This window comes from Megascapheus bottae, chromosome 7, assembly GCF_031878675.1.
Source record: "Megascapheus bottae isolate mThoBot1 chromosome 7, mThoBot2.hap1, whole genome shotgun sequence".
In the NCBI taxonomy this organism is placed as follows: Eukaryota; Metazoa; Chordata; class Mammalia; order Rodentia; family Geomyidae; genus Megascapheus; species Megascapheus bottae.
The window spans coordinates 51,071,478-51,098,173 of record NC_143515.1 but is presented as its reverse complement, the minus strand read 5'-3'; the positions used below and the strand labels follow the sequence as shown (position 1 = coordinate 51,098,173).

At 41.6% G+C, this 26,696-nt stretch overlaps 1 protein-coding gene and 1 long non-coding RNA gene across 5 annotated transcripts in view; one reads left to right on the top strand and one right to left on the bottom strand.

Moving 5' to 3' along the window:
- The window catches only part of Lhcgr (luteinizing hormone/choriogonadotropin receptor), a 59,851-nt gene extending 51,626 nt beyond the window's left edge, over positions 1–8,225 (bottom strand). For all 4 annotated transcript variants that reach the window (XR_016536261.1, XM_090336967.1, XM_090336969.1 and 1 more), the window contains exon 1: positions 8,029–8,225. Coding sequence is in view for 3 of the 4 variants with exons in the window: in XM_090336967.1 (XP_090193093.1) it covers positions 8,029–8,204 (176 nt within the window). In the remaining variant the exon portion in view is untranslated. The remainder of the gene's footprint in view (positions 1–8,028) is intronic.
- The window catches only part of LOC150060769 (uncharacterized), a 111,728-nt gene that overhangs the window by 29,978 nt on the left and 55,054 nt on the right, over positions 1–26,696 (top strand). The gene's annotated exons all lie outside the window — the stretch shown is intronic.

Below are 26,696 nucleotides of genomic sequence, written 5' to 3'. Positions count from 1 at the left end.
GAGCCGCAGTCCCCAGATCTCAGCCTTCTAAGCAGCTAGGATTTGTAGGTGTGAGCCACCAGCACCTGGCTTGGTCCTCATGCTTTCCAAATAGGTGTTTTTGCTGGTTTTCTTTGAGATGAGTCTTGATTCCTGCCTGAGCGTGATCAGGGGGAGGATGCTCCATCTATACTAGGACTCTGTGCAGCTGGGACAACAGGCAGGCGTGCCAGATACCAGCTGGCCCTTCATTAAGAGGGACGGGGTCTTATATTTTTCAGTTGCAATTGACCTTCCAGCTGTACCATGAGTCTTTTAGTGTCACAAGGAGCTTGGATTACAAGTATGAGCCACCGGTGCCTGGTGAGCAGGTTTTCTATGTGTCCAGCTTGAGTCTAGACATTGCTCAGTGTGATGGGAAGTGAGAGGAAAGACTCTTGGATGCCTTACTGGGCAGATACAGCTGGAAACATTCTATCAACATGTTTCAGAGATGGCTACATCTGGACTGAAAGAGCCAGAATATTAGACTTCAGGATACTTTGAGATACTTTGAGATTCTATTTTAGTCACCTCTCAGATTGAGAGATTGGGTCCTTTTCTCTAATTAACACCTCTGAGAAACATAACTGATCTACTGGACTTCTCTCATAAAGGATAAATATTTATTATCCCACCTAATATATGGACTGTGGATTTTCAGCCTTCTCAAAATCATTAGATTGCTATAGTAATACTTTGCTATTGTGTGAAACCTTGATTTCCTGTTACTTTTCACCTCCCTTGTCTTGTTTGGCCTCACTGCAATCAGCCCCACTCAGAGATAGAACTCGTCATGTCCTATTTCCAGACAGCACTCACTTACACCTGCAGTGCAAATTAGAAGGAAGAGGGCCTGGTGTTAGGACCTGGTTAGCCCATATTTGTTCTGCTAATCAATTCAGATTATTTCAGGGCTGTGTTGGACTCTGCCCTTTCACATCAGTCTTTGTGTCCTGTGACTATGTCACACACACAGTCTTTCATCTCTGTGGACTCAGAGATGCTGTCCACTTCTGCTCATGAGATGCTGGGAACCCAAGAATCACCTCACTGTATTTAAAAGGCCATGGCAGCAAGTTGAGTTCCATTTCTAAATTAGATTCCTGTGCATTTGGCTCAGGTGGTATTAAAGATCCACAAAGGGCAGCTATTAAGTGACCTTCAACCTGAGAGGGGTGTCATTTTCCAGTGGGGTAGAAGCTGGGAGTAAATGAGGACTCTTGTAGAGGAGCTGCTAGAAGCTGCCCATCAAGGCATATAGCCCACGTGCTTGATGATGTGACTTTGAAAAAAGTCCTCTTCTTAAAAAAAAAATGTACTGGGGGCTGGGAGTTTGGCCTAGTGGTAGAGTGCTTGCCTTGCATGCACTAAGACCTGGGTTCAATTCCTCAGTACCACATACATAGAAAAAAGCCAGAAGTGGTGCTGAGGCTCAAGTGGTAGAGCTCTAGCCTTGAGAAAGTCCAAGGCCAGGGCTCAGGCCCTGAGCTCAAGTCCAGGACTGGCAAAAAAAATGTACTGGTGGAGCTGGGAATGTGGCCTAGTGGTAGAGTGCTTGCCTGGCATGTAAGGAGCCCTGGGTTGGATTCCTCAGTATCACATACACAGAAAAGCCGGAACTGGTGCTGTGGCTCAAGTTGTAGAGCAATAGCTTTGAGGAAAGACCAAGGACAGTGCTCAGACCCTGAGTCCAAGTCCTAGGACTGGCAAGGAAAAAATGTACTGGTGAAAAATTTGTGAAAATCTCCATTAAAATCTGTACTTTTCTCAAACCAAGGGGGACCGCAGGAGCAGAGATGTGAGGTCCAATGGAGCCAGCTTCCTCCTGTCCACAAGTGATCAACAGGGCCTATCCATAGCACTGTGACTCATAGTTTACACATGTCACCTCTCCAGGAGATCGTGGTTTGGAAAGAAACTCTTTCTGCTTCATTATAAGAAGCAAAGGTAAATAAATGGAAGGGCTTGGGCAGCAGAAAGATGTGGGAAAAAGTACAGAACTGAGTCTTGAATTGATTGGAGTTTGGATGGAAAGAGGGGAAAATGATAAAATGCTTCAGGAGTTGTTGCTCTCAGAGAACCTGAGTCCAACGTCAAGGAGATTCCTCTCTGAATCTTACTGGCTACATACTTCCATTGAATTTTCAGGGGCTCATTTGTTTTTTAGTGTCCTACTAGGGGCTGTCTTTCACTTTTCTAAGTGTGATTTTTTTTAAAGTAATAAAATCAGATTCTTCCAAAGTTTCCTAGAAGGAACCACAATCAGGCTTAAGAATGGCCTTTAAAGCATGGCCGAGAGGGAACACTGAGATAGAACTCAAGTTCAAGATCAAACTTCAAACCCTCCCTTGGGTCTTTTTTTTTTGAGAGGTAAAGAAAAGTGGAAACTACACTTCGTGGAATTAGGGATTATTATTCTTTTTCTGCTCATTCCATCTGTAGGGAGGCTAAAGGTCAGGCCTAGCTGTCCTTATCAGAGCTTGGATGGCTCTGTCTCCATCTTGTGGATGGTTTTACTGGGCTGACTTCCTGATGTTCCCTACACGGGGAAATGTCAGATGTTTCCTGCACTGAAACTCCATCTGTCCCAGCTGCCCTGGTGTTTTTCTTTATTGCTTGTTTGTTTTTGGTTACTTTTTTTTTTTTATGAATCTTGGGTGAGGGATCAATTCCTCTCTACTGAGTATAAAACAAACATTGAATTAAAACAATTTAGACAGGTTATACTATGATTATGCTGTGTGTCTTTACTTAAGATAATATGCCTACTAATTCCTTTTCAAGTCATAGACTATAGCAGCCTGTCCATTCTGGAACCTATGCTGACATAACACAAAACACAAAGAACTCTCTTTTCTTCCCAGAACACCTCCACACCTCCCCATTGTCTAAGGCAGAGATTTAAGAAATTGACATTTAGATGTGATACACACTGACAGGTTTTTTTTCTCTTTTTTTTTGCATTGGTCTATTTTTCTTATTCAGTTGCCTATTCAGTATTATTATTATGTAGTTCAATAAACAGTTTAATAATTATACATAACTTCTTGGAATCTTAAGTTGAATAAGCCCTCTTAAAGTGTTTTTTTTTTTCCCCATGACACAAAAATAAAATGCAAGGATAGTGGGAGAATCTTCACCTGCAACTCCCACCCCTGGCAAGCATCTAGAGATATTTTTGTTTATCAACATTTGGGAGACTAGAGCTATTAGCGTTGAGTGGTTGGAGACCAATGGATGCTGCTAAATAGCTTACCAAGTTACCTCGCCTCAAATATTAGGTTGTTTAAGGTTCAAATACTTGCCCTAGCAGAAAAGGCACATATGAAGCAATGGTTATTTTTTTGTGTCAGTATTAGGACTTGAACTCAGAACCCAAAGACTGAGCTCTGAGTGCTGTCTCTGAGTTTTGTCACCTAAATGGTAAGTTGATGTTCTACCACTTAAGCTATAGTTTCACTTCTGGCTTTTTGGTGGTTAATTGGAGATACAGGTCTCAAACACTTTCTTTTACCAGGCTGGTTTTGAACTTTGATCCTCAGATATCATCCTTCTGAGTAGCTAGCATCATAGGCAGGAGCCATCAGAGCCTGGCGACAGTAATGTCCAGAATTACATATTGAGAATTTTCTTTTGTTTGTACAGCCCTCTAGAGAAGCATGTACAGGGGAGATTTCTGCCTTCTTCTTTGCTTTTCTAGGCTTCTTAAACCTATTGTTCACTTGGACTCATCTGGCTTTTTCCTTTCAGGGCCCAGCTTCCTCACTCACCCTTTTCCCATGCAGCCTTCCCTTGGAGACTGATCCTTTATTTGAACTCCACAGAGCCATGTGTTCCCTCTTGGATAATACCACTCTTATGGGTGTGCTTCCATCTAGACTGTGAGCTCCTCAAGAAGAGGAAGCAGCCTTCAGAGTTGTACATCTTATAGAGCATTGAACACAGCTCTGGCACCTGATTTTCACCGAGGATGGAATGGGATGATACACTCAAGAAAGCTGTCAGGAGTCTAGCATTTTCCTGGGGCACTGGACTGGTGGCTATGCACAGTTCATCCTTCCAGAGGCTTAGATAGTATTTTACAATAAAGTCTAAAGATTTAATCTCTATTTAGCAGGCACAAGATGCAAAAAATAAATTGCAGCAATTATTATTAGCATTTTCCTACTAACAGATTTTTCAGAAACTGCTTCCATATCAAGCCGATCAACCTTTCTGTTGTCATAGAGACAAAGATCTTTATATAACTATGTGCAAGGTGAGATTTTTTTTTCTTCCCTCTCCCGCCTTCTAGTTGCCTGGAACTATTAAGAACAAGAAGGAAAAGAAAAAAAATTAAATAAGTGTTTCTTCAGTTATTTTTGCCCCAATTAAAACGAGTGGAAATGTTGGAGACTATTTCTTACATCATATATTTTAAATACTTACATTTTTTAATGAAAGGAGGGAGGGATGGAAAGATAAGAGCAGTTTGAACATTGCCGTTTTCAAAATTTTGTTAAGTGGTGGCCTTGTCAGTGATAAGCAATTAAAACCTATGTACATTTTCCCTCCTTCTATTGAAGCAGCACAGTGTCTCTATCTACTTTAGGAAATAGAGACACCTGAAAAGAGCTGAAGTGATTAAAACAGAAATTGAGGGATGCTGAAGAATTTTAAGATGCCTGTGCAGTACTCAACTTCTTCCAAATCCCAGATGCTAGGGGTGCTTCTCTGTTCTATGCAGATCCAAATTCCGTGGGTAAGTCAGTGCACCCCTCTCTTCTGGATGCCTTACCCTAACATTTCCGCTCTCTTATTTTTGTGAACCCTTGCTATCTTGTATTCATAGCATTTTGCTATCTTGTAATAATGGTTTCCTGTTTCAGCCACTTGTCACCAAGAACAGATATCAGCATGAACCTATTTGTCTTGTACTTTGCTTCCATATTGAATTATTCTTTATCCATTACTTTGGAACTGAGAACTATTCCTATGCTAAGATGTGTCCTTGATTCTGCTTCTCTCCTGTAATCCAAATTCACCTTCCCATTGTATCTTTAGCCTGTCTTTTCCCACAGATTCTTTCTTCTTTTTCCCTTTGAAGAAAAAAAAAATTCCTCTATACTGCTTATTTTTCATCTGAGTTTGGGATTTTTAATTTAATTTTGTGCCTTTTTTTTGCCAGTCCTGGGGCTTAAACTCAGGGCTTGGGCACTGTCCTTGGACACTTTTTGCTCAAGGCTAGCACTCTGCCACTTGAGCCACAGTGCCACTTCTAGCTTTTTCTGTATATGTGGTTCCAGGGAATCAAACCTGGGGCTTCGTGCATGCTAGGCAAGCACGCTATTACTAGGCCACAATCTGGGCTCTATGCCTTTTTATTTCACAGTAAATGGGTGTTGTACATGTGGGGTTGAGGTGGAGTAGGGAAACACATGGCTCAAGGAAGTCTGTACTTCTATGGAGAACAATATATCAAGCTCGCCCAAGGGACTTTTTCCCGTGAAGACTGCTGTGGACACCCCCGGAGGTTCTGTCTAGTATGTTGGGCATGGTTTGAGAGTCTACATCTTCTATTTCTTGGGTGCTGCTCCTGTTTCTGGTCCATGATTACAGTTTGATAAGCATTGCCTTGAAGTGACAACACCCCTAATCGCTTCATAGGCATCACTCTTGTCACACGGATATTATATGTAGTGTGTTATGCCAAAGTGACCCAGTTTTGGCCCACATGGGGTCTGATCTCCACAAAGTTCTCACCTGAAAGACAGCCAGCTCCCAGCCTTCTGGTCCTCAAGAAGCTCCACCTTGTAAGGATTACCATGTTGGCTTTATGTCTCTAAGTATCGCAGAGAGGACACGCTCCATCATAGACACTAAGATGGGTCTATGGAGGTAGGAAGTCAAGGATGCTAGAATTTCCCATGGTTGGTAAAGAATTTCAGAGCCCAAAGACCCATCTTCTGCTGGTCTCCATTTCTACCCTCTGCCCTAGTCAGCACTGTAAAATCTTTTGAGGGGCTGCATGCTTCTTCAGGCTGTTCCATGGGACTCAACTATTCTGGTTTGTTTCTTCAGAAATGGGATTTTCTCTTGATGCTGGTATGTGTGGTGTCGGGAGCCATTGGGAAATCTCAGGGAAAAGCAGAGCCCCAATGAAGCTTGGATTCACCCACTCCTTCCCCATTCTCAGCCACAGGGGCTCTCCACCGATGACCAAGTTTGGAGAATTTGGGAGTATTTACATTCTTTTAATTGAGGAAGAAGTAACTCTCTTACCAAGACAAGCAAATAATAATAATAATAAAGATAAGGTGCTATCTTTGTAACTCAATAGCGTCTCATGGGACCTTGAGCAAGGTTTTATTTCTTTGGACCGTGCTTTTCTTCCAAACAGTGTATGTACTCGGCAAGTGAGAGAAAGGCTTTTAGTGGCATAATCATTCATTCTCAAGAGCAACTCGGGAGTGTTGGTCACTGGAAGACAAGGGCAGGAACTCAGAAGTCAGGTTCCATGGATTTGCTGATTGATGGAAATCAATTCTAACGGCATGGTCATCACCTTCTGGGAACTGAGCTGACTAGATAATTAATGGGAGCTAATTAATATAAACCCCTCAACCCTTAAATTCTCTCAGCCACAATTATTCCCGGAAGGCCATTAACTTCCACAGGGAAGGTGAACTCCTCCAGAAAGCAGGCCCCTGACAGGCTGCGGAGGGTGCAAAGGGGTAGAAAGGGCCCGGGAGTGTCTCAGCATCAAATCTCACCATCCCAAGCAGTTAGAACAGAAGAAGGACCGCCAGCAGCTTCTTGATGTTTGGATATCCTTCTGGCATTTCTCCTCCTAGCTTTCCTTTCCTCTTTTGACAGTTATATCAAGATGCAAAACATGTAACATAAAATCCACTCATTTGAAGCGTACCATGTCATTGTTTTTAAAAAGCACGTTCAGGGCCTGGAGTTTGGCCTGGTGGTAGAGTGTTTGCCTAGCATGTATGAAGACCTGGGTTCAATTCTTTGATACCACATACACAGAAAAGCTGGAAGTGGTGCTGTGGCTCAAGTGGCAGAGTGCTAGCCTAGAGGGGATAAAAAGCCCAAGGTCAGTGCTCAGGCCCTGAGTTTAAGCCCCAGGACTGGCAAAAATAAATAAATAAAAATTAAAAAGCATGTTCCATGCAACCATTACCACAGTCTGTTAGAATATATATTTTTTTATCATCCCTAAACCTACTTCCATTAGCCCCCTGCCCGGGCTCCCTATCTTGCCCCCACCCCTCAAGCCCAACCTCAACTCCCATTCTGTCCATCTGGCCTTTTCATGTAAACAGAATCGTGCAACAGGTGTAGCAAACGAGACCTGGCGACACTCTTGGCATCCTAGGAGTAAAAGCCGTGTCTCTACTCCGTAACTGTGTTAAGCTGCTTTCTCCATGTCTCTGTTTCACTGTCTAGCTACCATGGCTGAGGTGGAAAGCACAGCTAGAGCCTAGTCTGCTGACCACCTCACTGCTGGCTCACCTAAAGACCATGCGCCCTGGTTTCCAGAGGTGCAAACCTGCAAGCATCTCTGCTTCCCGACCACCAGATCACCACACTGCTTTCCTAGACGACCCCAGGCCACAGGAACCTGTGCTAGCCAGGCTGGCCACGATGCCACCATCAGTCAGGCTATGCCCTCAAACCCCCCAGCCCACTGAAAAACGTCATAACCATGCCCTCTCTAGCAGCGGTAGAGTCCTAGGCTTTCTCCTGGGATTTGGGGGGGCAGCTCTAAGCCCCCCCCCGCCTGGGGCTTCATGATGGGGAAAGTAGGGGATCCAGGCTACTGGGAAGGGGGGCTCAGGATACCAAGGAGCCCTCACTTGGGCGTCTCAGCAGGCTTCAGGATGGGGAAGTGCGATGCAGTGTCTGTCTCCAGCTTCCAGCACAGGACAGGAGGAAGGAGCCAGGAGCCTGGAGGCCCCGAGACAGCGAGGTGTCCCCGTGGGGGGCCGCGGTGGCAGCCCCCCCAGTACTCACAGTCGGGTGAGGCCGGCGCGCGGGCCTGGGCAGTGCAGGGCGCCGTCGGGCGCGCATTTGCAGGGCTCTGGGCAGAGCGCCCCGCGCAGAGATCCCGACAGCGGCATCTGCAGTAGCAGCAGCAGCAGCATTAGCCCGCACACCCGCAGCCGCCACTGCGCCCAGGACGTCCCCATGGCGTCCCAGGCCGTGTGCGGGCTCCGGAAGCGGGGACAGGGGTTCTGGAGCACCCGTCCCAAATACGCTCTGTACCCTCTGCCCGCCCCTCTGCTTGCCCTCCCACCAGGCGGGCCTGGCCCGCCCCTCCTCCTCTTCCCCTGGCTCTCCTCGACCTGGGAAGGTAGCCAGCTACTCCATCCTTCAGCTGCTTTTCCTGAGCGGTCCCGTGCTCAGTATCTGCAGGGGGCCCACGTTTTAGGAACGCGTTGGGGAGTTCTGGATCCTTCTCAATTGTTGAGTGAGTGAGTGAGTGAATGAATGAATGAATGAAGATGTTACATTAACCACAGCAGCGTCCCCAGTGGAAGAGTTAATGTAGGCTAGACCCTCATGACAGGTGCCTGGCTCACATCTTGTCTAAGCTGCATATCAACCCGGCAGGGCATTTGCTATGGGAATGAATTATTTCCCCTCTAATCTGACCATTAAGCCACTGTTTCTTCGAAGGATTCTGTATTGACTCTGGAAATCCAGGCAGTTTTATAGGAAGAGATAGACTTTGCAAGCTCTCAAGACAAGAAGCACCGAACAGATTTCTTTCTTTCAACTCTTTTTTTTTTTTTTTGCCAGTCCTGGGCTTGAGCTCAGGGCCTGAGCACTGTCCTTGGACTTTCTAAAGGCTAGAGCTCTACCACTTGAGCCTCAGCACCACTTCCAGCTTTTTTTTTTTCTATGTATGTGGTACCCAGGAATCGAACCCGGGTCTTCATGCATGGTAGGCAAGCACTTTAACCACTAGGCCAAACTCCCGGCCCTTCTTTCAACTCTTAACAGGTAGATTCCTTTAGTCACTGGTCTGTGGTTTCTTGCCCAAGGATGGCATATTATTGTTATTTAAGAAATCATTTGACTTTTCCCACAGCATTCTTCATGGCACACAATCACTACTTTTCTGTATAGTCAAGCCTTTGAATTGCCCTTGTCCAACTGCTTAGCTGATTGACTCTTTATACTTCTTTCATTTTTGCATATGCTGCTGCCAATGCTTGGAGCAATTTTCTCTTCCATCATCCCATTAGGTAAACTCTTGGGTGGTATACCAAAGATCTAGTTCAGTGGAATTTCTACTGTGAACCCCTTTTGATTTTGACCCAACTAGCTTAGCAGTTGTAGCCATCGCACCTGATTTGATGGCCTGCAATATAACACACCATATGGGTGTATTTTTGTTTTATTCTATCAACAGATCTGGATATTCTGAGTCATAGCTTCCAGAGCTTCCATCTATATGTCTTCTGAACAACAGAGGGAATAAATAAGATTCAGGCTGAGTAAACTACATGGGTAGAGCTTAACAAAAATTCTTGGTTTATTCTCAATCACAGTGAACTTATCTGCCTAAGTAATTACCCATGAGTACTTTGAGGTCACGTTGTTTCACCTCCTTTCAGCTTTGCCCCATTTGGGTAGAGAAGCTGAGGTAGCAGGAAGCTTTTCCAAAAATTGTTCCTTTTATTGTATATAGTGGAGGAAGGATTGTTCCTTTTATTGTATACTGTAGTGAAAGGATTGGGCAATCAGGACCCTTGGGATTTCCTTCTGATTGTCAGTCATGTGACTTTGCTTTTCTTTGGCATCTTCCTCTGAAGGCAGAGCAGTTAAGGTACCTACTTGCTAAGGTTCTTCTATCACTCAAATGCATGGACTTCACCAACAGCTTCGGAAGAATTGCCATGGGAGAGGCAGAGGAATTAAAGAAGATGATTAACTTATAGCTTCTCTTGGAAATAAGATCCTGTTTATATGAGGTGGGATTGTTCATGTGGAAGAAAGCTCACAACCATGATGAGTTTTCATAAAATCTTGCTATCTATGATTAATTTTACTTGGATCTTAATTCCGGCAATGGATCCCATATAAGAAAATCACATTGAGTTGTTTGTTTTAATCATAAAAATTGGTTATAAGGGAATATATTTTCCCTACTCATTAACAGGTGACCTACTTAAAAGGGAGTATTTTTAAATCCAAGGAACTTTGGCCCTACATCACTATACTTAAAGCTACATTTAGCTACATTTGTCACATAACTTCAAAACAGCATGACACATAGGATTGATAATTACATTTTACTGACAAAATAAAATTCATGAAATTCACTAGTTTATTCTACCTTAGCAAAATAAAAATATCCGATGCTATACAAGAGATCCCAATAGACTCTTCCACCAAGGTTCTTCTTTTCTCTCCTGTGCCGGTACAGGGGTTTCACACTCTTAGTTGGCTTTTTCTCTCAAGGATGATACTCTGCCAGTTGATCTACATCCCCACTCCTGGCATTTTTGCTGGCTAAAAGGAGGGAAGAGACTCTTAGGCTTTTCTGCCTGGGCTGATTGAGCTTTGATTATCAGATCTCAGCCTTCAAACTAGCTTGGATTATAAGTATAATCCCATAAACCACCCATATCTGGCTCTTCCTCCCCAAGTTTTAGAGCAAAATGTCTCATATTTTATGGTGCTCTAGTATTTTTATAAAGCTTTCCTGGAGTTTCTCCAAGAGATTATAATTCAGAAACCATCTCTCCATGTAATTCTGACCTGCCATCTTCCCAGAGCACAATCTGAGAAGCACTAAAATGGAAATTCTACAACTGAATAAATGTGGGAAGCTTAGGAGTCCTTATTAAGTTTTTTGAATGAAACCTAACAATTTTTGTGCATTGTTAAAGAAGCCTATTGTGTATAAACATCAACAAATAGAGTATTACAGTATGTTATGTTTGACTGTTAAGATTATTAACTTGGTTCTGTTGCTGACTGTTGCTTTTCAGTTGCAATCAGTTCATTTATCCTAACTTTATTTATTTTGGGAATATCATAGAATCATGAAATCTATTTTCTGTACACCTCAATAGGTCAAAACTCAATGACATTAGATGTCAAATTAACATTAGAGTTGGAGGAAGTTAGTAAAGCCATAATTAAAAAGAATCTCAAGTAGAACAGACAAGGTTTTCTGAGTTGTGAATACACACCCATTTAATGCTATAACTGATATTTCTTTTCTCTTAAACAGCATGGTTTTACTTTTCTCTTGGAAGAAAAGGGAAGTATAGGGGTGAGGAAACAAGAATGAGTGAAGGAAAGAAAAACATAGTTACATTTCTGAGCTGTTTACTTTCCTACCTGGAACAACAACAACAACAAAAACAACAGTGGCTCATGCCTGAGATCTTAGCTACTCAGGAGGCTGAGATGTGAGGATCAAAGTTCAAAGCAAGCTGAGGCACAAAAGGATCTGAGACTTTTATCTCCAATTAACCTCTAGAAAACTGGAAGTGGGGCTTGGCCCAAGGGGAGGGTGGTAGCCTTGAGCTGAAGAGCTTAGGGACAGTGCTCAGGCCGTGTTTAAGCCTTATGACTCACACACACAAAAAACAAAAAACAAAATGAAAACTACCAAAATACCTCAGCAAACCAAAATAAGACCAACAACAAAAAAATGATGGATAGTTACACTTTCAGTGTATTTGAACAGGTCCCTGTACTTCCATACCGCCTTTCTGTTGCCTGCTTGGAGATTTCATTCCAATCTCACTCTCTCCATAGAGTGAAGCCAGAGATGTGTCCAATTGTCACCTCCATTGACTCCTTAGAGATCTTTTGGGCAGGAGAGGAATTGGAGCTTCAGGCTCAAGTACTTGGGCCCTGGATGGGCAGAGGATGTGGATGTGATGGCTGGTTTAGGACCTCAGAAGCTTTCTTTGAGACTGAGGGAGAGAAGGCTGATGAAGGGATTGAGCCTTTTTGATCATGTTGCTGGAAGGATATGACTGGGTTGGAGACTGCCATACTTACAGGTTCATGGAGAAAGCCTGGCAGAGTTTGGAAGTGATCCAAACTCTGGGGAGAAAAACAGAGATGATGGGAGAAAACAGAGAGAATCAAAGCCTCTCACCCCTGCCAGAGGTCATCTGCATCCTTGAACATCATCTTCTCTTGTTCTGAAGCTTGTTGGAGTATCTGTTACTTGCAACCAAAATTCCTCATTCTACTCTCTGTCTTTGACTCACAAACCATCCTTTATTAGCTAGGAAGGAATGAGGGCATTTATTTATTTATTTATATTTTTGTTCCAGCACTATAGTTTGAACTTAAGGCCTAGGTACTGTCCCTTAGATTTTTAATGCTTAAGTCTGGTGCTCACAACTTGAATGATAGTTTCACTTTAGGCTTTTTGGTGGTTAATTGGAAACAGGAGTCTCATAGACTTTCCTGCTCAAACTGGCTTAGAATTGTGATCCTCAGATCTCAACCTCTCAAGTAGCTAGGATTACAAGTGTGAGTGACTCCTGTCCTTCTTATCTCTGCGATGTGACTCATCATACCACATACCAGCATTAACCACTACATTAATAGCATTGACCACTGTGTTTCTGAAAATAGCAGGTTAGAATAGTGAGTATATGGATTAATGAGGGAATAGAATAGTGAGTGAATGGATTAGTGAGGGAATGATTTAGGGAATGCTCAAAACAATAGCATCTGGAATCATGCCATTTCCTTTTCTAAGAGAGTTGCAATTGGTTAAATAATTAATCAAATATTCTCATTTTAGGTAAAGCCTCCTGGTAAACTGTGACTCTGGTTTGGACATGAAAAATTCAAGCTAAAGTATTAGTGCAAATGCAAGAAAAGACAGAAAACTTCCTGAAATAATGATACAAACCAACAGGGAAATAGGATTTTATTTTTAAAACCTTGATGTAGAATTAATCAAAGTATGTACCACAGGATACTGGTTTCCTATTGTGTTGATTGACAGTATTTAGGGAGAAGGTGTCAAAGCCAGAGAAGTTCAGGGGAAATTGAGTTTCAAAAGTGAAATAAGGTTGTTGTTTTTTTTTTTAACTAGAAAATTGCTCAGAACTTTTAATATACCTTCTAGATCTCTAAGAACACTTCAGTATATGCAAAGGAATAGAGTTTATTTGAGACACCATGAGAATATTGATTTGGAAATAAAGTTTGAGAAAATGAATTTATTCACCAATTTTCAGGCACACAGACAGGGATTTTTTTTTTAAAGAACTTGTCCAGTGGATGCTACAGCATCCTTCTAGCAGGCTAATGTGTGTACTTAGAGGTAAAAGGGATGTCCTTTGTGTCCTTCCTTCTTCCTGATATCTCTCAAAATACAGAAATTGTAACATTAATATTATATTCCTCCAGGCTCTTTTTTGAAAGTGCAGCCCCTGGTCGAAACATTTTGAGCCAATTTTTATCAGCATCTGAATGATCTATTGATAGAGCAGATTTTGAAGATCGGTGGCCGTAGGACGGTCCTGGACATGTAGGGTTTAGGAGTGTGTCCCCAAGGAGGAAGGATGGGTCCCCACTGGAAGTACCTCTCCCTTCAGAGCTGTATCAGGAGCAGATTCAGACCAGACACAGCAGGGAGATGACAGAGACCTGTGTTTCTCCTGGCTACTTGTGGAGATGCAGTGGCCTTCTTCTCTCACCCTCCTCTCCTCTTTGCTTGGTGCCAACTCTAGTATTTGCTCTGTCCCTCTGCCAGATGCTGATAATATCCGTCACATTTAATTAGGCCTTCCGGATATCACGTGGTGTTTAGACAAACACGGAGAGGCCAGCCATTACCCTACTCCTCACAAGGCCTTTATCAAAAGGGGAACTACTACAGAGAGCCACTGCCCTGGGCCTGGTGCCGACAGATTGCAAGAAGGATGCCTCTGCGTTAGCCCAGGGGAATTCCACAGTGCTTTTCCACAGTGCTGAGAGTGCCTGAGAGGGTCAGAGGATCAGGAACGCTGTCTGGAAGAATAGGGCTGATGTGACATTACTTCAAGAGAGCCAGGAGGCAGCCGAACTGCATTCATCAGAGCAAAAGAATCAGAAGTGAGAGAAAGGAATCCAAGAATGCAGTACCATCAGTTTCCCAACTCATAAAAATCATTTCTAGAAAGTTCTTTAAGAGGTAGACTTGAGATGCCCACACTGGGAAAATGGATGTTGGACATTTGGTGTCAGCACAGGAAATGAGTCGCATTTGAATTGACTCGGGGTCTTTTATGGACAGCAGGGAGAGGGGTCCTGCTTTATCTTCTGCAAAACACTTCTCCAGAGTAGTAGGCACTCATAGGGTTCAGAATTGCATCCTGGAGATGGATATCTATGGTGAGGAGGAGGAAGAGGATGGGAGGAGCCCAAAAGGATGGCAGAAGAGCAATGTCAGAGAGACCAGAGGAGGGTGGAGTAAGTGGTGAAATATAGGATACTGACTACTCCACTTGGGAAATAATAACAAAAAGAAGAGAGGAAACCAAAGGCCAAGTTTATTCTACCTTGAAATGAAAAGTATGAAAATGAAAGGATGTTAGACTTGACTCCTAACTCAGTGTGAAAAAAAAGTCATTGGGAGAAAACACCAAGTAGTAGAGAAACTATTATAAAACAAATGCATTAAACATGAGAAAGGGTATCAATGTATGTGAAGTAATGCACCTTCTATCTGGTGAATATAATGTAACCCTTCTATTCATTACAATAAAAATATATGAAAAATGCATTCATACATTTAAAATGATATAAATCTTTTGGAAAGCAATATGACTATTTCCTTCTAGAGCTGAGAGTATGCATATACCCCTTAATCTGAGGATTCTAGATCTGACAATTTTCCAGAGGAAATATTGAATGTAGTGGCCTAACTCTCTGCATACAAGCTTTTAAAAAGTTTGTTTCTACCTTCTCTGATAATCTGGGTCTCCAAGCCAAATAGACTCAGTGCTTATCAAGCATCCCTTTCTGTAGGGATCATACTCCATGTCCGAATTTGCTTCTGCATTTGCTTGATAGTCTCCAAGTATTTGTGAAAATAGATACCTGTTGTTGTAGATCAGTCTAAATGTACTGTGTGAGACAAAATGGAGACAGAGCCAGACCAGGCAGAGAGCAGTTCAGATTGAGAAGAAAATGGAAAAAAGGAAAGACCTTGGTGGCAAGGTCCTGGATCACAGTGCAGTCTAAGGAGAATTCAACAAGGTTGGCGGAAGTCCTTGAGCCAAAGCTGGCTGTGGAAGGAACTATGTGTGCCCTGGGGATGGGCTTGTCTATGTGCCTGAGCCTTGCTCAGGGGTTGGTTGAGAGCAACTCTGAAGGAAGCATAACCTAGGCTCAGACTCAGCTGTGGATGTTGGCTGGATTTCAGAGCCCAGCTGTAGGAATCCTTGGTCAGCTGCACTCTCAGAAATGCAAGGCTGAAAATTCTTAATGGTTGTTACAGTGAGTTTTTCTCTTATTCCCATTATTCTTTGGGTGTATTCGTTTTTTTAGGGGGGAACATATTCTTAAAAAAAACAGTGTTAATGGAAAGAACAAAGATAAATGGTTATGGTGAATGTTCATTTTTCCCCCTATCGTTTTGAACCATTTGTCTCTAAAATTTCTGTAATGTGTCTACAGTTCTCAGGAAAATTTAAGAGAAGAAAGAAAAGGTGAGTAGATATAACAAGCTAGAGGAGTGTGCAGGCTGTGTGATTTGCTGATTACGAGGTCATTCCTGAATCTATGACTGATCCCACAATTGTGGGGGTGAAAGCTAGCTTGGCAGACTGTGGAGTGAGTAGGTGTAGACAAAAATTTGTCAGGAAGTCTGATGGTTAAAGGAAGCAGAGAAGGGGAGAGTTAACCTAAGCAATAAACTAAGTATTTTAAAAGGTATTTTAAAGGAAAAGGTCTTTTTAGGTGAGAGAGAATGCAATAGTTTCATTTAGAGTTACAAAAAAGAACCAGAATGGAGAGATTTGATCAGAGAGGACACAACTTCAGAACATCGTCAAAGAGGAACCAGGAAACCTAATGGAATTAGGCTGCTGCAAAATGCAGAGGTGGTATTTCTCTTTCTCAGTGATGAGAGCAAAGGAGGAAAGAAGATAACTATGCATAGATGTTCTATGGTATACAGTGAGAATTGCTTTTACCTGAAAGAAGCAGAGTTGAATAAATAGGGGCAGGCATTGACTTAGGTGCATTTTCCCCTTTTTGGTAATCCTGTTTCACTATAAATTTTTTTTTGCCATTTCTATGGCTTGAACTCAGGTCCTGAGCACTGTCCTTGGACTTTCTCAAGGCTAGGGTTCTACCACTTGAGCCATAGCACCACTTCTGGCTTATTCTATGAATGTGGTACCAAGGAATCAAACCCGGAACTTTGTGCATGCTAGGCAAGCTCTCTATCACTAGGCCAAACTCCCGGCCTCACTATAAATTTGTAAAAGTTCATAATGATAAAATTTTAAAATTCATATGGATAATTTCTTGAAGTCCTGCAGAAGAAAGGCACTTAGAAAAGCAAAAATGGATCACAAAATATTACTGCATCATAAACATACATACACCATTAAGAGGCTCATTAAATTCTGATAAGGAAGTTCTAATTGGAATGCCTTTGTTATTAAAGTCTCTTGTGCACTTGCTTGATAGGTAGTCAACCTTTAGTGAGAAGTAACTTATATTTTGGAGACTAGAGGAGGGGCTGGATCCTAGAGTAATATTTGCATGGCTCATAAAGACCCCATTGCCAAATTTCTATTTACTGCTGAAGAGATTTTGTTCAGAGACTTTGTGGCACTCACATGTGAATGATAAGGCCTTTTTAAATGAAATGCTATGTTTGTGTATTAGCAAAGGATGAAGGCTGTTGAAAAGAAGGCAAGGTGGGCTGCCCTGAAATCTAGCCCTTTCTTCAGTGTGCTGAGGTCGAATCTAGCATATCCATTCACACAAACTTCCATCTCTCACTTCTGAGTTTCCTTTTCCTTTTTATTGCTGCAAAGAATAAAAAGGCTGTGCCCTGTCCTCTGATTTATCTTCCTGACCCCCATCAGTGACTTGAAATCATTCCAGTGAAGTAAATTTCTCCTATTGTTAAGTTCCAGAAGAGAATGTTCTTCAACATTCCTCAACATACATTCTTCAGTTGACAAGTTTCATCTCCGTAATGCCTCCCTAAACTAAACTTCCTGAACTCCTTATGATTTTGCAGCCTACCATTTGGAATCGTTTTGCTCCTAAACTTTCAGGATTTCTACCTGGAGATTCTGGCTAGGTGAGGCATTCCTTCTAAACTCTCCTTTCCTGGTAAGAGTCAGAGGTCTAACAACATGTTCAGAGGCCTAGGAACTTCGAAACTAAGAGACACTTTCAGTCTTGATGTCTGCATCTGAAAAGTAAGGATCCATTTCTCCTCTCTCCTCTCCTCATTAGCCTTGTAAAGACCCAATACAATAATATGAATAAGAATAATCTGGGAATTATAAACAAATCCCAGATTTTTTTAAAAGTCTTCTCATCTCCCTCCTTTAAGTCTTGAGTCCTCCTCTTCTATAAACTGGCTGTGGTTCTTCATGCCACTTCTGTCAGGGTCATCAGAACCCTCCAGCAGCCTTCCTCCTGTCATGTAGCTTATAGTTCTATGTAATCCTCATGGTTATGCCTGAAGCTATGGAATAATGCACACTGATTCAATTTCATTTCTTCCTTTGCTTCCTTTAAAACTTGCTAAATTCCTGAGATACTGAGCTCTAAACTGAAGATCCTCCACCCCCAAGGGACATTTGGCAGTGTGTAGAGTCATCTTTGGTTATCAGTAGTGGTGCTGTGGCCATGAAGTGAATGAGATAATAGATACTGATATCCCACAATGCACAGCATCTGTGCCCCACCCCTCCCCCATCTCCTGACAAATTTTCTGGTCTAAATTATCAATACTGTTAAGAAAGTCTGCCATGTATGACAAGATCAATGAACTGTGTTCTGTTCTTTTCTTTCAGAGAAAGATAAAACTGTTATACAATAACTGACTTGCACATATTGTACTATTTGAGAATTTTTGACATCTCCACATGGAAAGATATCATTACCGATCAAGAAAACCAACATGTCTATCAATCCTAAAAGATTCCTTCTGTTCTGGCTATAATTAAGTCCCTATTCTTGCTATGCACCCTAGCCCCCAACCCTGGTTAACCACTGATTTTATTTCTGTCACTGTAGATTAGTATTCATAGTTTAGAATTTTTATCTGTGGGATCACACAAAAGAATCCCCCCCCCCACACTTTTTTTTGGTTTGGTTTCTTTTGAGATTTATCTACATCATCAACTAACTACTTATTTTTAAATAAGTTTATGGCTAAGAAACAAAGGGTTATGAACTCTAGGTTCTCTTAATACTAGATACACTTTTGATAGTGTTATTTCCTGACTTGGATTATTTCCACAGTCACTTTCCCTTATCACAGTCTTTTTTCGCTGGCTGGTGAGCTCCTTCAGTGATCCATGGGAGATATATGATCTCCAGTCATTCCTTTGTTAACTTATGGATCTCCATTCTCTTTTTGCCCAACCAAAGAGAATCTCAAGGGAATTAGGAAGTGCTGCCTTGATATAATAATTTTGTTTTAAATATTCTACATTTCAATCTTCATTCTTCTGTAGTATATACATACAGAGAAATCACTTGAGATACCATCCCTAAGTCTCATTGCTTACCTAGTTTTATCCAGTTCTAGGCTCAGAATTGTTCCTGGAAAAATGATACTCAATTAAGGATAGGTGTTAATAATACAATGGACTCATTCCCTGGAGACTTCATGAAAACCACAAAAAAATTAGCAGCAATTGAACTCACACATGGTTTTGAAAGTTATGTGTATTTTACAAATTCTTAGCCTAGACATAGTTCTGTACAGCAATGAGATATGGGTTTGGAGTAGGATTCTTATTTAACTTCAAGTTGTTCCTTTCAAAATAACTAGAAAATATCTTTATTCATAAGGAAATAGTTCTCATTTTCATTCATTCCATAGTTTGTTCTCTCTGATTATCCTGACCCTCTAGGACAAGGTCTGTTCTTTTTTTTTTCTCTACAGTATTCTTTAGAGTTGGCTATTATATTAATTTTTATTTTACATTTCTTCAGTCAGTTTTTAGTTTTTGTATCTGGAAATGCTCCAAATTCCATTTTCATACCGGGTATAATTCATATTGCTGAGGACATTTTGCTTCCCCCTGGTAGCTTATTACCTAGGAATGCTCTGTTATGGGTATGAAGGGCAATTTCTTCCTAGTATTCTCTTCACTTGATGAAAGCATTCTGCTCCCCCTGCATTGGAGGGATTTTCTGTCTCCTCTTGAATGTGTTTACTTGATCTGTTGTTCTAAGCTCCTTGGCTTTCAACTTCTCTACCCAGGCAGTAGATCGCAGGTAACCTGAGTGAATCTACTGAGAGTTTAACTTTCAGTAAAATGACTTGCAAATAGAAGCGGCTACAGATTCTTTGTACTTCTGTGAGATTCTGATTGGAATTCTTGGAATTACTCTTTTCCTGTCCTTCTTGAGAACTGATTGTTCAGATTTCCTTTACTTTTAGGACATTGTCCAATGTTTTGTCCTCTCAACAACTATTATTTTGTCTCTCTATTTTTCCCCCCAATGTCAGTTTTACTTACTTGCAACCAAAGAAACCAATGACTATGACAAAATGATTTCTACTTTTCTTCTCATGTGGTCTCATCTGTTCTTTGCTCCATTGCCCCAAAGTAGAAAGAACTTTCCACTCCTAACTGTGGTTCCAGCAAGTGACTGCCGTAACTCATCTGGTCTTCCTGATGTCATAAAAAAATCTCTGATGAATATGGTTGAGAATAAGAAGAGCTACGAGTAGAAGAAAACTCTCGTGTGGAGTCTAATAAGACATTGCTGGGAGAAAGCAATTAGCCTGGTAAGAGACGCCCTTGCCTATAGGAAGTGAGAACATAGGCCCCTAAACTTCTAATAGCAAAACCGCCTTCTTTTGACTTTTAAAGTTATTATTATAAAAGTGAAGTACAGAGGGGTTACAATTACATAAGTCAGGTAAAGAGCACATTTCTTTTTGGACAGTGTCACTCCTTCCCTCACTCCTTCCCAATTTTCCCCTCCCATCCCTACCCACAAGGGGTATAGTTCAGTTTCAACATAGTGTCTACTGAGTATCAATGCTGCATTTGTTCACACTTGATCCTTCCCTTTCTATGCCCCTCTTTACCCTCACAAAGACAGATAAAGGAACAAGCAAGACACAACGGAAAGAAAAAAAAAAACAAAGAAAATCTCTGCTTTCCATTTGCTGGAATTCATTTCAATAAATATTATTTTATATAACTCTATTTTCTATTGGAGCAACACTTTTTGGATCCACTCATCTATTGTCGGGCATCTTGGCTGTTTCTATAACTTGTCTATTGTAAATAGTGCGGCAATGAACATGGATGTGCAAGTATCTTTATGGTATCATGGCTTTTGATGTTCTGGGTGGATGCCCAGGAGTGGTATGGCTGGGTAGTAGGGAAGATTTTTATGTTTAGTTTTTTGAAGAACCTCCAGACTGCTGTCCAGAGTGGTTGTAGTAATTCATATTCCCACCAACAGCTCAATAGGGTTCCTTTATCCCCACATCCCCACCAACATTGGTTGTTTGAAGTCACAATTTTTGTCACTCTAACTGGGGTGAGATAGAATCTCACAATTGGTGAAACCTTTTGATTAGTGGAGAGACCTCAGACTTCTGTGGTGAGTTGGGATAATGAAGTTGTTCTGGATCACTGTCATGGAGAAGAGGATAGAGGTCTAATCCTGGTTTTCTGAGTACTATAGAAGTCTTCTATATTTGGGGGCAGTCCCAAGAAGAAAGTGATAATGTTTGTGATGGAAACATTTGCAAACTTATGAGAACTCAAAGTGAAGATTGACTTAATGAAAATATAAAAATGAGTCTACAAAAATATGTTTCAGGTTGTAGGTTAAGATTCACAGTGGCTGTAAGCATTTCAGAAAATTCTCATTTATGGATTAATGAGTTTATTCAATACCAAACATTAGCAAGATTTTCTGTGGGTAAAGAAGATAGAAATGGCTCTGTCGCTGACTTTTAAAAACACAGATCACAGCTGGAAGCATGGCTCAAGTGGTAGCTCACTTGCTGAGCTAATGGAAGGCCCTGAGTTCGATCTACAGTATCTCAAAAACCAAAACCAAAACCAAAAAAACAACCTTGATAAGATAGCCTGGCTGGAAAGGGAAGACTCAAATAGCTCTGAGACCGTTAAAACCTTAACATAAATGATCCTTAGTGTGACAACTTAACAATGAATGGCCAAGGCAATGAAACATGAATTCAGTAGTTATAAAAGGAGATGTAAATAGGAATAAAAAAAGAAAAAAACAGCAATTTAAAGTCTTTTGTTTGTAGGGCTGATTGTTCTGCAAGAAAGCATTTCTTATCTCTTCCTTCTAGTTTCTCCCCTTCCTTCCCTCTCCCCTCCTTTCCTTCTTTCTGAAGTTCTCACTTCCCAAGGAGTTCATATTCTGCCAGCCTGATGCTTCCAGGGCTTTTCTTCCAAAGCAGGGGTCAGTCTGACACAGATGGCCTGCAGAAATCCAGCAGGCTAATAGTACTCTTAAAGATGTTTTGTGTTTATCCTTTCTGCTGTCTTCCCACAGCAGTTTGTCCAGGCCAATGTCAGAGGAGCTTATGTTCCTTCTAAGCTATGAGCCTCAGCAGGCAGGGGGATTGCTCAGGGATTAGGAGAATTCCCAGTGGCTGTGTGTGTGTGTGTGTGGCATGGGGGAGAGGAGATATATCTTTGCTTCTCTATACAGTGTCCATTACAAGGTTGTTTGACCATCTTAATTTAAGAAAAGAAGTTAGGTCCAATATGGAGCTGTTAGCCTTGATGTGGGCAAGGCTAAGAAGATCCTCAAGAAGCCAGGCTATAAGGATGGGTGAATAGGCAAAGGATTCCGAGTCAGGAATGTGCAGAGTCGGTTCTGGAATGTTCTTGGAGAAGACATAAAATCTTTTAGTGGAGTTTGTTTTACTATCTTGGACAGCATTTTAATCAAAACCAAACACTCAGAGACATTTAAGTATCCTATATCAACACATTAAGAGTGGTCATTCACCATGGACAGTTTCCATTATAAGAATTCAAAGTAAAACCCATTTAGAAAGAATTTGAATTTTTGTTTAAAAGCAGGATTTGGTTTATAGACTATTTTTATCAAAGATTAATTTAAGGACAATATCATTTATAAAAAGGGGGTTTTATGCTTCTTCCTCTTCTTTTTGGCCCTTCATACCTTTCCTCTTCTTGTAGAACGTGTGATCTAATGTTTCCATGGTGCTGATCAGATGTTTAAGATCTAAGTCAAAAATGTGAATCAATGATGAAAGACAGGGTTCATTCTGAAGAGGCTTCTGAACAGGGTAGGTAGAGAGACTGAGTTCTGATTCAAGCTTTAATTCTAGTTACATCCTTCCAGCAAGGATCAGAACTGTAGGGCGCGCGTGTGTGTGTGTGTGTGTGTGTGTGTGTGTGTGTGTGTGTGTGTGTGTGTGTTTTGCCAGTCCTAGGGCTTGAACTCAGGAGCTGTCTTGGACTCTTTTGCTCATGGCTATTGCCTGACCACTTGAGCCACAGTGCTATTTCCGGCTTTTTGTGTGTATGTGGTATCAAAGAATCTAACCCAGGGATTCATGCATGTTAGGCAAACACTATCATTAGGCCAGAATCCCAGCCCCTAGAGCTTGTTTTGTAGTGAGAATCACATAGTTGAACCTGCTTTTGATGAAGGCATTTTTTGTCTCCAATGTCCCTGGTTCAGATTTTCTGTTTTCTGGACTTCAGTATGGGAAATGCAACTTAGTTTGAATCAGGGTCCAAGGTGGGACGGTCCAGAAAGTAGTACCCAGGTATCTGAAGACGGAAAGTAATGAAATTACTGTTTCCCAAAGTCCAAGCTTTATATATAGGGTCTGAATAATAAGCCCATGGGGAATAGAACTCTGTATGTATCTTCACAGTCCCACCTTTCTGTGGTCAGTAGTGGGAAAATGCTTTAAGACCTTGAGACACTTGCAGTTTGGTTTGGAGCATTTCATGGCTCAACTTTTTTTTTTCCTTTTCTTTTCCATTATTGGGGCTTAAACTCAGGGCCTGGGCACTGTCCTTGGGCTTTCTCAAGGTGAGCACTCTACCACTAGGCCATGCTATCCGCCCTATTTCAACATTTTTAAAGAAAGATAAAGTCTGGGTGAACTTGCTTTGTATTTGAGCGGTGCAATTCCAAGGTTGTGCAGACTCAGTAGGCCTTTTCTGCTTTACATACTTCTCTTCCACCTTTCCTTGCTTTTTTTCTCCTCTCCTCTCCTCTGCTCCCCCCTCCCTCCCTCCCTCCCTCCCTCCCTCCCTCCCTCCCTTCCTTCCTTCTTTCCTTCCTTCCTTCCTTCCTTCCTTCCTTCCTTCCTTCCTTCCTTCCTTCCTTCCTTCCTTCCTTCTTTCCTTCCTTTCTCTCTCCCTCCCTTTCTCTCTCCCCCCTTTCTTTCTTTCTTTCTTTCTTTCTTTCTTTCTTTCTTTCTTTCTTTCTTTCTTTCTTTCTCTCGCTCTCTTTCTCTCTCTCTTTCTCTCTTTCTTTCTTCCTTTCTTCTCTTCTTTCTACATAATGTGCAAACCTCAAGGGCACACAGTCGGGTCTAGATGAAATCTGCTGAGTGTTTTGCAGGGTTTATCTTAGGAAGAGCTCTTGGGTCAATGTCATGGTGATTCTGATAATCCCCAGAGTGTACAAATGTGGTTATCTAGGGTGATCTGAGAGTACCTCCCACTTTTCAGCCTCAGCCACTGCTGGAGCAAAGGAAGCTGGCTTTATTTATTTATTTATTTATTCTGGTTATCTCTATGGGGGAAAAGTTCTCAAAACTTTTAAGAATTTTATCAAGATGATGAGAGAAAGGACAGAGGATGAATCAGTGTAACAGTGATATTCACAAGACAATATGTTGGAAATGAACTTTAAAACTTGGGAAGGGGTGGAGGAAGGAAAGTGGGAGCAAAACATGGGAGGGGTAACAATGTTCAAGAGGTAATGTACTCACTGAATGTAACCCCTCTAAACATCACCCTGATAATAAAATTTAAGAAAGAAAAGAAGAATCTTAAGTCAAAAAATGTTTATCAAAACCTTCATCTGAAAGGAGAAAAAAAATGACTTGATGAGTCACTGGTAGGACTAGGAAATAGTACAGTTCCCCAATCCCACCCCACTTTCTGCCACTCCTGACCTCACATCCAAATGTGAACCCCTTTGGAGATGGCTCAAGGATGAGGGTACTCAGAATGACTCTGTAGAGGAGGGCCTTGAGCCTCTGTTTCTTTGTTGCAATCCTTCATGAAGGCTGATTTCCAATAATTCTGGTTGGGTCCACTTAGAGCTCTAATTTTGTCTCTTGGTTCCTCTATTTCCTGTATTCTGTTTAGGTATTCCATAACAATTCAGTGTTTTCTGGATGAATGAAGGTGGTCATAAAGTAGCAGAAAGACTGACAAGATAACTTCTGGTAGATAGAAATTGAAGAAGAAAGGAAGGGAAGAAAAGTAAGAGAGGTTTCCAGCTCAGATGCCACAACAAAGAACAGATGGGAATGATGCTGGATGCTATGCTTTGAGTGCAAGTCAGAGCTGTCAAGCACAAAATGACTACCTTAAAAATCAATTCCAAGAAAAATGAATTGTGATGGTTAATTTTGATTGTTGACTTGATTGGATTGAGAAGCACCTAGGAGATTAGTAACATACACCTTTAGGGATAGCTATGAGTATGTTTCAAGAACAGATTGACTGGGCTGAGAATTTGGCCTAGTGGTAGAGTGCTTGTCTAGCATGCACGAAGACCAGGGTTCAATTCCTCAGTATGTACCACATACACAGAAAAAGCTGGAAGTGGTGCTGTGGCTCAAGTTTCAGAGCTCTAGCCTTGAGAAAGTCCAAGGACAGTGCTTAGTCCCTGAATTCAAGACCTAGGACTGGGAGAAAATAAGAAAAGGAAGGATTCACTGAGAGGAAGGTAATCCCTGAGTGTGAGGAGTACAAGCACGAGAATGGGAAGCCTAAATGGAAAAAGAGCAAAAATTAGGAATCTCACAACATTCTGTTTGGCTCCCTCTCCCTCCCTTCCCCTCTCCCCCCCCTCTCTCTGTCTCTCTCTGTCTCTCTCTGTCTCTGTCTCTCTCTCTGTCTCTGTCTCTGTCTCTGTCTCTCTGTCTCTCTCTCTGTCTCTGTCTCTGTCTCTCTCTCTCTCTCTCTCTGTCTCTCTCTCTCTCTCTCTGTCTCTCTCTCTGTCCTCTCTCTCTCTCTCCCTTCCCTGCCCCCATTTCCTGGCTGCCATGATGTTAGCTGCTCTGCTTAGCCACACTGTTTCTAGCATGAATGGATGGAAACTATTTTGAAATTATGAGCCAAAAACAAACCCTTTTTCCTTCAAGGTGCTTATAGTTGGTATTTTGTCACAGCACTGAAAAACTCTATTATATAAACCTTGTAGATGTGTAGATGAGTAGATTTGGAAAGAATTTGGAAGTAAGGCAATCTGCCAAAAGAATGTGCATCTGTGTCCTAGAAATAGCACAGAGAAGGGATGGTAGTGCAAGGAGAGCCTAAGAGACACCTGTTATTGCAGATCCACTCATCTGGCTGGAATCATAGTCCAAGAGAGATTTAAATGCCTGAAGAATTGGGTGCCAACTTGTACATGAAAATTTATGGTTAGGTCTTTTGTAATAGTGATACATGGAAACAACCCAAGGATTCATTTACTGATGAATGCATATAAAATATGTGGTATAGCTATGAAATGGAGTATTACTTAACAATAACAAAGGAATGAAGTACTGTTATGTGCTGCAGTGTGGGTGAACCTTGCAAACAAGCTAAGTGAGATAAGCCAATCACAAATGTCATAGATCAAATAATTTTATTTATTTATTTGCCAGTCTGGGGCTTGACCTGAGGGCCTGAGCACTGTCCCTGAGCTTCTCTGTGCTCAAGGCTAATGCTCTACTACTTGAGCCATAGCACCACTACCAGCATTTTCTCTGTATGTGGTACCAAGGAATCGAATCCAGGGCTTTATGCATGCTGGGCAAGCATTTCACCACTAGGCTATGCTCCTGGCCCGAATAATTCTATTCATGTGTAGCATTCAGGATAGGCAAATCCACAGAGACAGAAAGGTTAGTAGTTGCCAGGGGTTGGTGTTGGAAAAAATGGGGATGTCTGCCAGTGTGCATGCCTTTATCCTTTAAGAGTGATGAAATGTTCTGAAATCACACAGCTCTGTGAACATACTAAAACTCATCATATTATATGTACCAAGAGGGTAATTAGAGTAGTATGTGAATTATATCTCAATAAAAATATTATTAAAAATAAAAGTCATGTACTTGATTGACCTAAATTTTAGAGTCTCCAGGCCTTGAGAGGCAGTAAGAATTAGAGAGGATCGGAATGAACAAACCAATCTTGGGAGATAATTGATGTCCATATATGCAAACCAATCACTGGTCTACAGATGTCTGTTTCCTTTTTCTTTCCATTTCTTCGCAGTGC